Genomic DNA, 17,748 nt, shown 5'->3' on the forward strand with positions numbered 1-17,748 from the left:
CTGTAATGTAAACATGGTAGCAAGGCAGCATTAAGTGACATGAGAAAATAAGTTTTTTTGAGTGGCAATATGCTAGGAGGATATTTATTCCTATAAACAACTATAGTATTGGTATTGATAAGGCAAATATTGTGTAAGGAAGATCTGTTGTTACTAGCTAAAAATCATGTTTGTTCTTAATCATCCAGTTCAATAAATTAAAAATGTAATCAAGTGTAAACACTGTAGACGAGATTTTGAGATCACCAATAATTTATTGTTTGCATTCTTTTACAACAGATATATAACTGGAACCTACTGACACCCCACTGATTTCTAGGTTAGTTTATTGGCTTAAAATTATTCCTGTAAGATTCTTTGCATTATTTTAAGAAAAAAGAAATGAAAACTTTACGAAACAAGAGCCCAGTTTTGTTGATGCACCCTCAGTAAACAAAGCCCTAGGCAGACAACAGCAGTTGCTGCATCCGCTTGGCTCTGACCTGACCTGGATTTGATTAAAAATAAAAGAAGAAAAAAAAGGCATACCAAACGGGCCGCCTCAGCCCAAGTGCGGTCCTTCTTTTTCCTTTTGTCTTTCATTCTTTTTTTCCTTTTTCACTCAGAACATATAATTGTTTATTTTTAGGGGGAAAAGGGGGATACTCAAGCAGCAAAGGACTACACTAGAAGACAACAATTCCACTAGCACATACAGTAGTACACAGCTCTCCCCCCTCCAGCCTGCACCCTCCAGCTGACAGCTCACCCCCACCCCCTCCCAAAACAATACAATACCCAGCTTCCCCGGCGCCGCCCGAGTCAAAGGTCACGCACACCACGGCCCCCATTCCCACCACCTCTCGCGAGTCTTCATCTCTTCTGAGGGGTCGTTTGTTTTTATTAGTTATTGAGAAGAGTTGAAGTCAAAAGACGCAGGACGTGTCTGAAGAATCACTTTCGTGCGATTTGCTGGCGCTCGGTGGTTGTATGGAAGATTGCTGCAGGCTAGGAGGCGGCACCCTGTGCTGGAGGCGCCGTTGCCTGGTTACGGCCGCTGCCTGGTTACTGCCGCTGCCTGGCAACCGGGGGGGCCGTCCGCGCGGAGCCCAAACATTGGGAGATTTTAGCGGCAGGAATTACAGCGCTGTCTGACTGATAACACAGCAAGATGTAGCCAGAGATGTGTGCTGTAAGTATCTGTAAAATAGCAGTGATTATGTTAGTTCTATGACTTATAATTTTTTAATTAATTACGTTTCCATCTTTTTCCCCTTCATCTCTCCCAAAAATCGGTTGAATTAATCATTTTCTTGAGAGTGGACAGAGTTCCTAGATTGTGCCTTTGACAAAACAGTGATCATTACACCGAATGCACATCACAGGAACAGATCTTTGAGTCCATGCTGGTGTTTATGCTCCATATGAGCCTCCTCTCACTTTGATTCACCTAACTCCATCAACACGTTCTTCTATTCGTTTCTCTTCCATGTGTTTCTCTACCTTCCCTGAAATACATCTATGCTATATACCTCAACTACCTCTAGCGGTAGTATCTTCCATGTTTTTACCACTCTTTGGCTAAAGAAGTTTCTCCTGAATTTCTTATTGGATCTGTTAGTGACGATCTTATATTTATAAGTGGAAACATTTTCTCTATGTCTGTCCTGTCAACCCTTTTATTATCTTAAAGACATCCATCAGTCATTCCCTGACCTCTTTTCCTACAGAAATATTCACTGTTTCCTGATGAATGTATTCTGTTGTTAAGTTCTGGTGGCACCTTTGCAAATCTTTCTTTGCACCTTTACCAATACCTCTATATCCTTTTTATAGAATGGCAACCATGACTATGATCCAATACAAGTTTGTGAGCTGAGAAATGATGTACTTTCTGATATCTAGCAATTTCCCCTCCCTCTAGTGAGTACTGTAACTTGAACAACTCAGTTTTAATGTTTATTTATTTTGTTACAAATAGGGGATGTTTATGAGATAGTTATATTTTGGGACTGTATCTTTAATTTAGAATAAAATGGAGTGAGTCATGTGACTGGTTCTGAAGTCTGCCTAACAACAGACCTGGGCGAAGGGGCTGTTAAAGATTAAAGGGAAACCCAGGTTGTTTTGCTGGCAAGAAGGCATAATCTGTTCACACCTGGAGACAATAGCAGCAGCATCTATGTTTACAGTGGTTAGACTGATAGTCTCCAGAGCCCCAGGAAGGTTATAATCAGTTCTGCTCTAAATTGTCCATTTACTCAAGAGTATGGCAGGAAGGAACAGTGCTTGCAAACTTATGAGTGTGCCAGCAGATAGGGCCAGAGTTTACAAAACCAGTAAGAAAAACTGAATTAAAAGCTCTGTATCTGAATGTCTGCAGCATTCACAATAAAACAGATCAATTGACAGCTGAAATAGAAATTCATACATATGACCTGATAGCCATTACGCAGATGTGGTAACAAGGAACTCAAAGCTGGGATCTGAATATCCAAAGATATGCAAAAATCAGGAGGGACAGGAAGCTGGGAAAAGGTGGTGGGGTGGTCTATTAATTAAAGAGGGCATTAATACTGTAGTGAAAGATGACCTTAGTTCTAAAGACCAAGAAGTAGAATCAGTTTGGGTAGATCAAAGAAACAGCTAGTGTTAAGAAATAAAGATAGTTTAAGTAAGTTATATGTATATTTGGGTGTGTTAGGAATAAAGCATATCTTTAAGTTTAATTTGTATTTCTTTTGTGGGTTAAAAGGATGAAACCTGAGTCTTAGTTTCACTTTAAAAGCTGCCTGCACCTTAATGAGATTTTATGACCCTTGAAGGGTAGTTGAAAAAAACTGTGCTGTTGCCTAGTAACAGGGTTACCAAGAGAGAGCCCCCCCCCACCACACACACACACACACACACACACACACGCACAGAAACCAATAGCAGTTTGATTGTGGTTGCTCAGTCTGCTTTAAGCTTGAAGGAAGTGACAACAGAAACAGCATAGGAAAGGGACAGATAACAAGTTTAAACTAAAGATGAAACTAACTGCCAGGAGGTGCTGTACAGCAGGGAGCTGCAGGAAGCAGGTTTCCCAGAAAACAGAAGATGGGGGTTCCTGAGAAGACTTTCTAGTCAAAGGGAATGAACAGGAATCTGGAAAAGGTGCTGTTAAAATGAAGTTAAGAGTGAGGAGCAGAGAAAGGCTCCAAGCTTAGAGGGGGAAGCAGGTCGCAGATTTAAAGCAATATAGGGTTGCGAGAAGCCAGAAGATCCAAGGAGATAGCCAAAGGTCTGTAACTCTTTACTGTGGGAATGTGAAGCAGTGGTGTTCTGTTGGCACAACTGAGTATTTGCGAGAGAGTGCGTAGAAGGAAGCTTGAATGCACATGGCGATCGAGCGAAGAGGCTGAAGACTCTTCAGAAGGAGAGTTCAAAACCCTGGAGGTGGATCCTTGGAAGGCGTCTGAGAGAAAGCATAGTTTGAGAGAAGATTCCAAAGCGAGTTCCTCGAGAGAGTGGAGATTGGAAACCCTCATCTGAAAGTTCAGTGAGACCGGTTGGCTCACGGAATGACAAGCATATGAGGGGAGTTGATGAGGGATCCATAACATCTGTTTGGGTGGCATCTGTCACTTGGTTTCAAAGAGTGGTGCACTTGACCATAGGTCACCTGTTGGTTTACATGGACTGTGTACTTACTGTGGACATTGGAGTATAAGATAGCTTTTGGAAATTGTAGTATCCTTACAAATCTGTATATATCTGTAAAGGTGTTAGCGTGGGTGAAGGAATATTGTAATATAGATGATCTTTTCTTGTTTAATAAATGTTTTTCTTTTGTTAGAAGTTCATCAGCTGACTCCCGCGACTCTGTTCAGTAGCCACTTTCCATGTTTCTAAACAAAAATTAAAAGTTAGGATCTTTCAATCTGGGTTCCACCCTGGGACCTGGCTTATCCAGTAGTAGCATCACCTAGGATCGTAACACAAAGGTCAGAAAACATTGTTGGGAGTTGGTTATAGGCCATCAAACAGCAGTGGTAAGGAAAATCACAGTATAAATCAGGAAATTAAAGGTCTGTGTAACAAAGGTAATACAGTAATCAGGGGAGCTTTCAATCTACATATAGTCTGGGTAAACTTAATTAGTACTAATGTTGTGGAGGACGAATTCTTGGAATGTATGCAAGACGATTTTCTGGAGTAGTACTTTGAGGGACCAACGAGGGAATGGCTATTTTAGATCTAGTATTGTGCAAAGTAAAAGGACTAATTAATAATCTTGTTGTAGGGGAGCCTTTAGGAAAGTGGAGGATCCATCTTGGCCTCCTCTGGAGTTCCCCAGCATCACAGATGCCAGTCTTCAGCCAATTTGATTTACTCCATGTGTTATCAAGAAACGGATGAAAGTACTGGATACTGCAAAGGCAATGGGCCCTGACAACATACCAGCAATAGTACTGAAGATTTGTGCTCCAGAACTTGCTGCGCCCCTAGCCAAGCTGTTCCAGTACAACTACAACACTGGCATCTACCTGGCCATTTGGAAAATTACCCAGGTATGTCCTGTATACAAAAAACAGGGCAAATCCAACCTGGCCAATTACTACCCCATCAGTCTACGTTCGATCATCAATAAAGTAAAGGAAGGGGTTATCAACAGTGCTATCAAGCGGTACTTGCTTAGCAATAATCTGCTCACTGTCACCCAGCTTGGGTTCCTCCAGGGCCATACAGCTCCTAACCTCATTACAGCCTTGGTTCAAACATGTACAAGAGAGCTGAACTCCTGAGGTGAGAGTGACTGCCCATGACATCAAGGCCGCATTTGACCAAGTGTGGACTCAAGGAGCCCTAGCAAAACTGGAGTCAATGGGAATCAGGGGGAAAACTCTCCGAGTCATACCTAGCACAAAGGAAGATGGTTGTGGTTGTTGGAGGTCAATCACCTCAGTTCCAGGACATCACTGCAGGGTAGTGTCCTAGCCCAACCATCTTCAGCTGCTTCATCAATGACCTTCCTTCCATCATAAGGTCAGAAGTGGGGATGTTCGCTGATGATTGCATAATATTCGACACCATTTGCGACTCCTCAGATACAGAAACAGTCCATGCCCAAATGCAGCAAGATCTGGACAATATCCAGGCTTGGGCTGACAAGTGGCAAGTAACATTCGTGCCACACAATTGCCAGGCAATGACCATCTCCACCAAAATAGAATCCAACCATCGCCCCCAGATGTTCAATGGCAGCACCATCACTGAATTCCCCACTATCAACATCCTGGGGGTTACCATTGACCAGAAACTGAAGTGGACTAGCCATATAAATATTGTGGCAACAAGAGTAGGCCAGAGGCTAGAAATCATGCGAGTAACTCACCACCTGACTCCCCAAAGCCTATCCACCATCTACAAGGCACAACTCAGGAGTGTGATGGAATACTCCGCACTTGCCTGGATGAGTGCAGCTCCCACAACACTCAAGAAGCTTGACACTGTCCAGGACAAAGCAGCCTGCTTGATTGGCACCACATTCACAAACATTCACTCCCTCCAGCACCAACGCACAGTAGCAGCAGTGTGTACCATCTATAACCTGCTTTGCAGGAATTCACCAAGGCTCATTCGACAGCAGCTTCCAAACCCATGACCTCTACCATCTAGAAGGATAAGGGCAGCCAATAGTTGGTGGTATTTCCATCTGGAAGTTCCCCTCCAAGTCACTCACCAGTTGGAAACGTATTGCCGTTCCTTCACTGCCGCTGGGTCAAAATCCTGGAACTCCCTTTCTAAGAGCACTGTGGGTATACATGCATCACATTGGACTGCAGCGGTTCAAGAAGGCAGCTCACCACCACCTTCTCAAAGGCAACTAGGGTTGGGTAATACTGGCCCAGCCAGCGAAGCCCACATCTTGTGAATGAATAAAAAAAAATGATAGAATGTTACGTTAAGTTTGAAAGTGATGTAGTTCAATCAGAGACTAGGATCTTAAATCTGAACAAAGAAAACAATGAGGGCATGGGGGGAAAATTGGCTAAGGTTGATTGGGAAACTACACTAAAAGGTATGATGGTAGACAGGCAGTCGTTAACATTTAAAGAACTATTACATAGTTTACGACAAAAATACATCCCTTTAATGCATGAAAACCAGCAACGCAAATGTTCTAACCGTAGCTAATGAAATAAATCAAGGATTGTGTTAGATCAAAGGAATGGCATTTAAATTTACCCAATTGAGAGCACTTTGGAATTCTGCAAAGGAGGCCCAAGAAAAAGATTAAGAAAGGGAAAATAGACAATGAGAGTAAACCAGCAAGAAACAGATTATAAAAGCTTCTAAAGATGTGTAAGAAGGAAAAGATTAGCAAAGCAAATTTGGGTCTATTACAAGCAGAGTCAGGAGAATTTATATTGGGGAATAAGGAAATGGCAGGGAAACTAAACCTTGTGACTCTCTTCACGGAGTAACATATTAAAAACCTCCCAGAAATAATGCAAAGTCAAGGGACTAGTGCAAATGAGGAACTGCAAGATATTAACATTAGTAAAAAAATAGCACTAGAGAAATTAATGGGACTTCAAGTAGACAAATCCCCTTGACATGGTGTTGTACATCCCAGAGTGTTAAAAGAGGTGGCTGTAGAGATAGTAGATGCATTGGTGGTCATCTTTCAAAATTCTATAGGCTCTGAAATGGTTCCTGCAGATTGGAAAGTGGCAAATGTAACCCCACTATTTAAGAAAGGAGGAAGACAGAATTCAGGGAACCACAGCAAAAATAAAAATACCTGGAAAAACTCAGCGGGTCTGACAGCATCTGTGGAGAGGAACACAGTTAATGTCTCGAGTCTGTATGACTCTTCAACACAACTAAGGAAAAATAGAAAAGAGGTGAAATATAAGCTGGTTTAAGGGAGGGGGGTGGGACATGTAGAGCTAGATAGAGGGCCAGTGATAGGTGGAGATAGCCAAAATATGTCATAGACAAAAGGACAAACAGGTGTTGAAGATGATATTATCTAAGGAATGCGTTATTTGGTGACATTAAGGATAGAAAGCAGGACGAGCAAGGTACAGATAGCCCTAGTAGGGGTGGGTGGGGGAAGGGATCGAAATAGGCTAAAAGGTAGAGATAAAACAATGGATGAAAATATATTTAAAAATAATGGAAATAGGTAGGAAAAGAAAAATCTATATAACTTATTGGAAAAAAGGGGGATCGGAAAAGGGGTGGGGATGGAGGAGAGAGTTCAAGGTCTAAAATTGTTGAACCCAGTATTCAGTCCAGAAGGCTGTAAAGTGCCTAGTCAGAAGATGAGCTGCTGTTCCTCAAATTTGCGTTGAGCTTCACTGGAACATTGCAGCAGGCCAAGAACAGACACGTGGGCATGAGAGCAGGGTGGGGTGTTGAAATGGCAAGCGACAGGGAGATCTGGGTCATGCTTGCGGACAGACTGAAGGTGTTCTGCAAAGTGGTCACCCAGTCTGCATTTGGGGGAACCACAGACCTGTTGGCCTGACACCAGCAGTAAGGAAAATGCTAGAATGTATAATAAAGCTTTTGATAATGAAACATTGATTGGGCAGTCAACATGGCTTCATAAAAAGGGAAATCATGTTTGACAAACCTATTTGAGCTTTTTGAGGATATTACTAGAAGAATAGTATTATGATCCCAGCTGATGATAATATTGGACATGTCAGTTCCTACGGAGAAACCTGGCTTGATAGACCCTAACTTTTTTTTTAGAAACCATGATTGAAAGTTACTGAACAAATTCACAGGAGCCTGCTGATGCACTTCTAATGCACATAATAAAATATTTATTAAAACAAGAAAGGCGAACTATACCAGACATAAAGGTTGGAAAACTCTCGATGCATACACAAAAAGATGATTCAAATCCCCACTATTCCTTTACTTCAGCAATACCTTTACAGACACACAAACCAGTGAAGAGTTGCCACTAGCTTGACTCACAAGCTTCTTGTTTGGGACTGGCACAGTTGCAAACAGCTTTCTTCCCGTGAACTCCTGAGCATTCATTTGATGCTTCTCACCCAACTTATATCTCTCCATGAGACGCCCAAAAACTGCACTCTAAACTCACTGTTTGTCAACTGCAGAGCAAGCAAATTAGTTCCCTAATCTCAGTTTTCTGGTAACACCTTTGCTAAACTGATCACTTTACTGAGTCCCATAACTGATTATTCAGTTAACTACTGTTCCAATATCCTTGTAGTTTTACTTCTCAGAGAATTTAGCCCTGTCCTCTCTCTGACACACACAGTGAACTCTCTCTCTTTCTCCATTCCTGTCTTTTTCTGTCTCTGTGTCACTGGATTACAGTTGGTAGGCAACAGTAAAGCTTTTTCCACTTTTTTTTGGCCTGAAAAGTTAGATTTATTCTATTGAGTCAGCATGCTTCAACAGTACAGGTAGTCAGCCTGGATATTGGCTCCAATCTTGACTTCTCACTTTCTCCCATTGTTCAGAAGTTTTTCCTTGTTGTACAGCAATTTCTCGTGTGTTTCAATGGAGAGCTCAAAGTTAGGACCCTCTACAATGGCACCAACTGGGCAAGCTTCCTGACAGAAACCACAGTAACTGCACTTTGTCATATCAATGTTGTTCTCCGGCTCTCATCAGCCCTAGGCTCAGCCTCAATTGTCATTGCCTGAGCAGGACAGACAGTCTCACACAGTTTACAAGCGATGCAGCGTTCCTCACCTGACGGATACCTTCGCAGTGCGTGCTTGTCTCGGAACCGAGCGCTCAGAGGCCCCTTTTTTGTTTCCCAAACCACTGAACTTCTAATCCCTTTTAAGCCATCTCTTTCACTTCAAGGATTTAAGATCTCATTAAAAATTTATGTTTACAAACAAACCCAAATAGCCTGAAACCTTTCAGTGACAAGTCTATCCAGACACCCAGGCGCCAAGGTTAGTAAACAAAACCTAAATGAAACTGGAACCATTTTATACCTTTCTTAACACACAAATATGTATATAAATACAACTTAAAAGTCTACATTGTTCTTAACAATAGATAAGGGGGAACAGGTGAACGTGGTATATTTAGATTTTCAGAAAGCTTTTGATTAAATCCCACACAAGAGGTTAGTAAACAAAATTAGAGGACACGAAATTGGGTGGAATATACTGGCAAGGATTGAGAACTGGAGAGAAAACAGGGTAGGAATAAATGGGTCATTTTCAGCTTGGCAGGCTGTGACTAGTGGGATACCGCAAGGATCATTGTTTGGGCCCTAGCTATTCACAATCTATATCAATGATTTGGATGTAGGAATTAAAGATTTATATTTCCAAGTTTTCAGATGACACAAAAGTAGATGGAAGTATCGAGTTGTGAGGAGGATCAAAGACACTTCAAGGGGATTTGGAGAGGCTAAGTGAATGGACAAAAATTTAGCAGATGGAATACAATGTGGAGAAATGTGAGGTTATCCACTTTGATAAGCAAAACAGTAATACAGACTATTTCTTAAATGGTGAGAGGCTGGGAATTGTTGAACTTCAACGTGGCTTGGAAGCATCCCTTTTTAAAATGGCCTGAGTTTGATTATTACACATTTTCTGTAAGATATGGTTCAGATCCATAGTGGTTAAATGTCCTTTGAATTCAACAATAATAGAGCAGAGAAGATTAAGAGGAGACCTGACAGAGGTGTTTAAAATTATGAATGGTTTTGATAGAGTAAAGAAGACAAAATTGTTTACAGTGTCAACTACCAGAGGACACAGGTTGAAGGTAATTGACAAAAGAACCAGAGACCACATGAAGAAACTTTTTTTTACACAGCAAGTTGTTCTGATTTGAAATGTACTGCCTGAAAAGGTATCGGTCGCAGATTCAATTGTAACATTCAAGAAGAATTGGATAAATTGAAAGGAAAACATTTACAGGCATATGGCAAAAGAGCAGGGGAATGGGATTAATTGGATAGCTTGACCCAAGAGCCGACACAGCTATGATGGGCCAAATGGTTTCTTACTGTGCTGTAATCATTCCATGCTTCTAAACATGCACCAACGGACATAGGGAAGATCTGTTAACTGGAGGCATTGAATACTGGAAATATTCATTGAGTAATCAGCTTAACATCAATGTTGTAAATTACTTTTATTGATGTCATGAGTTGAACCCAATATTTAATATGTGCCAACTATTCTGTTTATACATGAAAGTTCTCTTATTTGTGGAAATATGTTCAGTTTCTTTTGGGAAAGAGGTAAACATATAGGCCAGAATTTACTCATGTCCAGAGCAGAGAAATCTTGACTTAAGTCTGTGTTGCATGTCAGGACCCGCAAAAGTCCTTGCATGTGCAAATGCGCTGTAATTGCCCGGGAAATTTAAACATCTGATAGGCTCTTTTGCGTTGCTCAAAGCCTTCCTACAAGACTCTGGCACTGAGCTCTGTCAGAGAATTAAATCAGATATGTGGGACTAACCTGGATACTTAGCCTGGAAATGTTACGCTAGTTAACACCTGGTCTAACAGTGATTAGCAGAGTAATTGAAATGAGCACCTCAAATAGCTCCCCCAACCCCAACCTCGACCCCTGGATTCAATGCAACTCTGTCCCACCCCCACTCCCCGATCTGTCTACCCTCCCAATTCAACACAGCTCCCTCTCTTACACCACCACCCCTGCTGACTCATCCACCATGCCCCCCCTAATCCATCCACCACCCCTTTCAACCTGTCCACAAACCCCCTGATCCATGCACCCATCCCATCTGAACCCTGCGCCACCCCCTGACCCATCTACCGTCCTTCTGACCTGTCTACCATTCCCCCCACGACCCGTCTCCCATGTGCCTGAACCGACTTCCTTCCACCATTCTCTTCCAACAAAATTACTCCCTGACCCAACTACCACCCATGCAACTCAACCTGACAACCCACTCACCCACCCACTCACTCACCCACTCACTAAAAACTTAACATCTTTTAAAACTTACCTGAATATGGCAGTTAATTTCTTAAGTAGAGGGTAAGTCCTCTTTCGTCCGTCTTCTCCTACGCTCGTCGGTCTTCAGTGGGGATGTTATCATTGACCCATCCCTGCTGCAGCTGGGATCAGAAGTCCTGGCTGAAATATTGCAACATGCTTCGGGGAGTGCAGAAATCTTCATGGGCAGCAGCAATGCGCACAGCTGATGGAAAGATCTGGTCCATAATATTCTGAAGGTTGATATAAGTTTATTGGCCTTTTTCAGGCTATGATTCTATTTAACTACAGTATTAAAATATTAAAGTTAAGTTAGCACTCAGTTTTAGTGTAATGATTTTAAAGGGGAAACTTTTTTGTGTTTTTACATAGGAACCACAACCAGGAATATAATGTCGGAGGTGCAACTATTAAGTCAGCCTAATAATGGAGTGTCTGCTCATCTACGAAGTAGGTACCTGGTTTTCACAGATCATCAACAATAACGCATCAACAATGCACAACACGAACACAGAAAATGCTGGAAAAACTCAGAAAGAAACAGAGTTAACGTTTTGAGTCTCTATGACCCTTCTTCAGAGCTGAAGAGAAGTGGAAATGTGAAGTGGAAGTGGAAATGTGAATAATAACTTGCATTTGGATTGTGCCTTTAAAGTGGTAAAACATCCTAAGCCTCTTCACAAGAGAATCATTAACCAGAATTTGACACCGAGCTAAGTAAGGGGCAATTAGGACAAATTACCAATAGCTTGGTCAAAGAGTAAGATTTGAAGGAGCTTCTTAAATTAGGAGAGACAGAGAAAGAGACTTAGAGAGAAATTACAGAGCCTTGGTAGCTGAAGGAATGGCTGTCTATGATGCAGCGATTAAAATCAGGGGTTCTCAAGAGGCCAGAATTGGATCATTTGTGATCTCAAAGAGTTGTATAGTTGATGGGGCTTACAGAGAGGCTGTGGAGGGATTTGAAAACAAGGATGAGAATTTTAAATGAAATTGTTGCCAAATTAGGAGCCAATGTAGGTCAGTGAGCACAAGCACTACAGGTGAACAGGATTTGGTATGAGTTATTTTTGGAGCATCAGAGTCTTGGGTGTGCTCACGTTAACAAGGATACAAGATGAGAATTGACCAGGGGAGTACTGGAATAGTTCAGACAGGAGGTAACAAAGGCCAGGATGAGGGTTTCAGTGGCAGATGAGCTGGGTTAGGAGTGGAGTGGGACGATATTACAGAAGTGAAAACAGACTTTCTTGGTGATGGAATGGACATGTATTTCAAAGCTCATTTTGACCTCAAATATAATGCCAAGGTTGCGAATGGTTCATTTTCAGACAGTTGCAGGGAAAGAGGAATTGTCAACGACTAGAGGACAGAGTTTGTGGCAGAGATCGAAGACAATGACCTTGGCCTTCTCCATATTAAGAATGATGAATTAACTGCTCAACTTGTGTAGGACATTGGGCAAGCAGTCGATCTAAAATTACCTGCTCATTTGATTCAAAACCACAGTGTTTTAATAGTTATAACTTTTAAACTAATTAATTTATTTAATTAAATAGAATTGTCATATATTGCCTGTGTCTGAGGAGCATATGTAGTAGTAATAATTATTTTTTTCAACTGTAAATAGAGTTAACAGAAGAAAGCACATCAATATTAAAAAGAGTGTGCCTGCCTGCAGTTTCTGTAATGACTGTCACATTTCATTTTGTGTTAATTGGCAAGAAATAAAAGAAAATAATTGGCAAAAGGAGTAAATGTGATGAGAGGAAAAATCTTATCACCTAGAGGGTGTTTGGAGGCTGGAACAAACCTCCTGAGGGGGTTGTGGAGGCAGATTTAATCGAGAATTGGATTGCTATCTGAAAGGAGAGAATGTGCAAGATTATGGGGACAAGGTAAGAGAGTGGGACTAGGTGGAATGCTCTTTCAGAGAGCCATTGCAGACTCGATGGGCTGAAGGACCTCCTTTGGCACTGTAAAGATACTGTGATACTGAACAGCAAATTACAAATTAGAAGATAAGAGATGCACAGGGCAAAATCATCCCAGATTTGCACTAAGTGCGGTTGCGGGTGGGTATAACGACGTTTGACCCGCTGGCCGCAATGGTGGCTTCTCACACCGTATCACCCCAAACCCGCCACATTAATTATGCATTCCCGGAAACCATGTCACTTTCATGCCTAGCGGGCTCTCATTCGCCGGCCAAGTCATCACCTCGCCACTTCGTTATGCCGGGTGCCATATTTAAAGTGCAGCCGCGTGCTCACCTCTTAGTGCTTCCAGCCCAGGGCTGCTGCACAGAATACTTGGCCCTGAAAGCTCCCAAGTCCAATGGCGCGTCCCTTGAGTGCCTTTTGGACGTAGTGGAGGCCGGCTGTGATGTCCTCAACCCCAGCTCTGGCCACAGGATGGGCAGCAACATCACCAATCTGGCTTGAGAGGTAGTGGCAGCGGTGATCAGCGCCAACGCCTTAGAAAAGAGGACAGCCACCCTCTGTGGACTATATTGCAGGGCTCCACCAGACTGGTCCAGGCATCAGAACCTCATTTTCAGCATCCCAATGGTTTGCTCCACCAAGTTGTGTGTTGCAGCCTGAGCTAGGTTATACCCTCGCTCTGCTGCAGTCTGAGGCCGCTGCACAGATGTCATCAGCAATGTCCTCTGCGGGTAGCCCTTGTCGTCACCTAGGAGCCAACCCTGGAGCCTCTGTGGACCCTGGAAGACATCAGGGACCTGTGACCAGCTGAGAATGTAGGAGTCGTGGATACTCCCTGGAAACCATACGCAGACCTGCAGGATGCATTTGTGGTGGTCGCACACCAGCTGCACATTCAGCGACTGGAAGCCCTTGTGGTTGACATAGTTGACCCCTTGTTGCATTGGAGATCTGAGCGCCACTTGAGTGCAATCGATCGCACCCTGCACCTGTGGGAAACGAGATCTGGGCAAATCCAATCGCTCTTGCATTCTGGTTCTCTTGGCCCCGGGCAAAATGCACAAAGTTGTGTGTCCTTGCAATGATGGCATCTGTGACCGCATGCAAGCATTTATGGGTGGAGGCTTGTGATATCCCACAGAGGTCACCTGTGGAGCCATGACAGGAGCCACTGGCATAAAAATTGAGCACCACAGTCACTTTCACTGCCACTGGCAGTGGATGCCCCCCCAGGTCCCTGTGGCGCCAAATCCTGCAGTAGCTGGCAGATGTGATCGACCAGTTCCTAGACATGCGCAGTCTTTGACGATACTGGTTGCTGGTCATCTGCAGGAATGAAAGATGGCGTCTATAGACCCTGGCTCTAGCTAGGCGCCAATGAACAACGGCTCGTTGTCCCTGAGGATGTTGCTCATCCCTCTGTGCAGTCTCCTTTGCTCTCTTCTCTGTCGTCTACACTCTCTGTACGTCATGAGGCATACAGCTAGTTCACCAGGCTTCAGGCTTCTAATGTACTCCTCCTGCAGGATGAAAGAGAGAGACTCATGGGTTAGCTTGGGTATACTAACAACCTCTCTTGGTTAAGTCTGAAGGCCCCTTAATGCATCCTAGAGAGTGCTGGCCACCACTTGGATGGCCAGAGTTTAGTGGACTACATGGCTGCCTGAAACCCCAGCCACCTCCGCCCCACTCCAACTGACCGATTGGCGGCAGCTTTGCCCATTGAACTGTATGCTGTGCTCTCAGCTCGGGTGCAGGCCTTCTCCTGACCCACACTGCAACGCTGCACTGTTAGCTTGAACCATGGGGGAGACTGGTCCAAACCGAGATGATGACATTGCAAGGGGCTGTGAGCGTCCCCATCAGTGACTGCTCCACAGCCAGCTTTAGCAAGGAGATTGTTAAACGTGTTCAGTCGTCCAACTGTTCTGCAGTCCACTTAAACACTCATTAGTTTGCAATCTGTGCCTAAGGGGAATAAAGCTCTGGAGCACTCAGTGGCACTTTCATGCCTCTGCATTGCTTGAGTGGGCAGGTAAGCTAGAGGCCTGACTCCATGCATGTCAATGTGGCTGCGTCTGAACTGTCTTAGCTGTAGAGGAATGGTCCTTGATACATGCGTGGCCGCTCCCCTCCCCTGCCAACCCGCATGTGCTTGTGCACTTCTTTCAACCGCAGGGCAGCCTTTGCTCCCCCCCTCCAACATGCCTCAGCCTCAGGGAATTCCCTCAAAGTGGTCCATGAGTTTAAGAATTTGTGTGTGTGCACGTAGCCCCCTTTTTAATTTGCGAGTGATTCAATTTAAAAATAACCCAGAGTCAAGCTTTATTCTTAAACAAGATTAAAGTTAGTTTATTACAAGATTACTGCTGAAAGTTAGTTCAGTAGAAGTGGGAAAGTTAGTAACTAAAATATAGATACAAGGATCAAAATGCAGATAAAGGAGAAAAGATACTTAGGGAAGAAATCTCTCCTTGTTGGGTGGGTGATTCGGGAACGGGCGTGGGCGGGTGCATAGCCAATCGCTGCCCGCAATCGGCTGTGTGCTGCCATTTCGTGTGGGCAGGCCAATTAACTGCATTTACCCTGTCTATCCCTTTAAGTATTTTGTAAGTTTCAATGAGTTCATTTTTCATGCTTTGAAACTCCCTAGAGAATACAGGCCCAGTTTCCCCAATCTCTCTTCATAGGAACTGCCATCCCGGGAACCAATTTGCTGAACCTTTGTTGCATTCCCTCTGTGGCACATCACAGTGCTCAGCGTTGGGTCGGGAGGAGGTAAGGGGACCAAAACTACACACTGTATTCCAGGTGCGGTGTAACCAAGGTTCTATACAATTGAAGCAAGAGTTTCCTTCTCCTCTACTCAAATCCTCTTGCAATAAAGGCTAATATTCCATTAGCTTTCCTGATTGCTTGCTACGCCTGCATATTAACTTTCAGTGACTTATTGACGAGGACACCCAGGACCCTTTGTACATCTGCACTTTCTAATCTCGCACCATTTAAGAAACACTCTGCACATCCATTCCTTTTACCAAAGTGGATAACCTTGTATTTATCCACATTATATTCTATCTGTCATGTTCTAGCCCGCACACTAAGTTTGGCCAAATTCTCTTGCATCTTCCTCACAATACACTTTCTCACCTGGTTGTATGTCATCTGCGAACTTGGAAATATTGCATTTAGTCCCCGGATCCAAATCATTGATATATATTGTGAACAGCTGGGGCCCGAATGCTGATCTTGCAGTACCCCACTAGTCACAGCCTACCAATGCGAGAATGACCCAATTATTCCTACTTTCTGTTTTCTGTCAGTAAGCAAATCCTTAATCCATGCCAATACATTACCTCCTATCCCTTATGCTTTAATTTTGCTAACCAACTCCTGTGAGGGACCTTATCGAAAGACTTCTGAAAATCCAAGTATACTACGTCCACCGACTCCCCTTTATCAATTCTGTTACTAACATCCTCAAAAAAACCTCCAATAGGCTCATCAAACATGATTTCCCATTCATAAATCCATGTTGACTATGCCGAATCAGATCATTATTATCCAAGTGTCCACTTATCACATCATTTATAATAGATTCTAACATTTTCTCTACTACTAATGTAAGGCTAACAGGCCTGTAGTTCCTCGTTTTTCTCTCTCCCTCCCTTCATAAATAGTGGGGTGACACTTGCTACCTTCCAATCTGCAGGAACCGTTCCAGAATCTACACTGTGCAACTCCCGATGGCAGCGTGAAACACAACCCTCACATGCTGTTCACAGTTAGTTCAGTTGAGAGCTGTGGGCTGGAACTGATTTCCTGAGGTCTTCTGGATTCTCTGTGCACTGCCAAACAAAATGGCTTCTTACAGTCTCTTTTAAACAATTCAAAAACGCAAACATAGCTTGCTGTGTTAATTTTAAGTAAGTCATTGTTTGAAACAAGCAAGAAAATTAATTATGTTGAGGCCCTTTGTAGTCCCATCCTGTCCCCTGTTCACTTAGGAGCTAAAGGACTTTCACAACACCTTTTAAAAGAGTCAATAGATATCCCTGGAGGAGTCTTTGCATTTTAATGACTCTTCATAGCTAGCTCTAGAGATAAAAGTCTGACAAGGTTTGAACAAATGCAGAAAGGTGTCAGGATGTCTGTTCATGCTTCCATTTTGAAAAGGCTTAAAACTCAATTTAAAGAATTGAAAACTGAAATGTATCTTGAAAACAGTTATCTTTAACATCTGTAATACCTTAATTAAACATTCAAGACACTGGCCATTCCCCCTGGTATGCCCCTCACCTCTAATCCCTTAAGTCCAAGGGGTGCAGACTTGAAAGGATATAGCGTTCAACCGTCCACCATCAAATGTGGCTGGACTGCTATCAGGCCCTGCTCTCGCCTGCTAAAACTATTCACTATTCCAGGATCATCCTGGAATGCAATGATAACCCCTGGCTTCTTCTCTCTAATGCAAACCATCTTCTTAAACTCCTGTCCCTGCAATCCTCACCTCCAACAATAAGTGCAAGGAGCTTATAGTCTTCTTGGTCACCAAGAATGAGAAAATTGAATCAGTTATGTCTGTCACACCCTCTCCCTTTCACTTGTCCACCTGGCCAAACTTTCTTTAATGCTCCCCCTGCTCTTTCCCTGAACATGCATCTTTCCTTAGTTTCTCTCCAATCTCCCCTCATGCCCTCTCTGAGTTCAACTTGTCCATGAGGTCCACCTCGTGTTCCCTTGATCCTATTCCTACTAAACTGCTGATCACCCAAATTCCCCTCTGATCCCCATGGCAGCCAATATTATAAAAGGCTCTCTCCCTTCAGGTGTTGTCCCTCTCT

The 17,748-nt window shown here is 43.2% G+C and overlaps 1 protein-coding gene across 1 annotated transcript in view; it reads left to right on the forward strand.

Annotated features, from left to right (window-relative positions):
• Positions 1 to 1,075: 1,075 nt before the first annotated feature.
• LOC121278821 (coiled-coil domain-containing protein 178) overlaps positions 1,076 to 17,748 on the forward strand; it is a 211,184-nt gene continuing 194,511 nt past the window's right edge. The window contains exons 1-3 of the mRNA XM_041189276.1: positions 1,076 to 1,171; positions 1,816 to 1,902; positions 11,334 to 11,411. Coding sequence (XP_041045210.1) covers positions 11,354 to 11,411 — 58 coding nt within the window. The 5' untranslated portion in view covers positions 1,076 to 1,171; positions 1,816 to 1,902; positions 11,334 to 11,353. The remainder of the gene's footprint in view (positions 1,172 to 1,815; positions 1,903 to 11,333; positions 11,412 to 17,748) is intronic.

This window comes from Carcharodon carcharias, chromosome 6 (genome assembly GCF_017639515.1).
Source record: "Carcharodon carcharias isolate sCarCar2 chromosome 6, sCarCar2.pri, whole genome shotgun sequence".
Classification (NCBI taxonomy): domain Eukaryota; kingdom Metazoa; phylum Chordata; class Chondrichthyes; order Lamniformes; family Lamnidae; genus Carcharodon; species Carcharodon carcharias.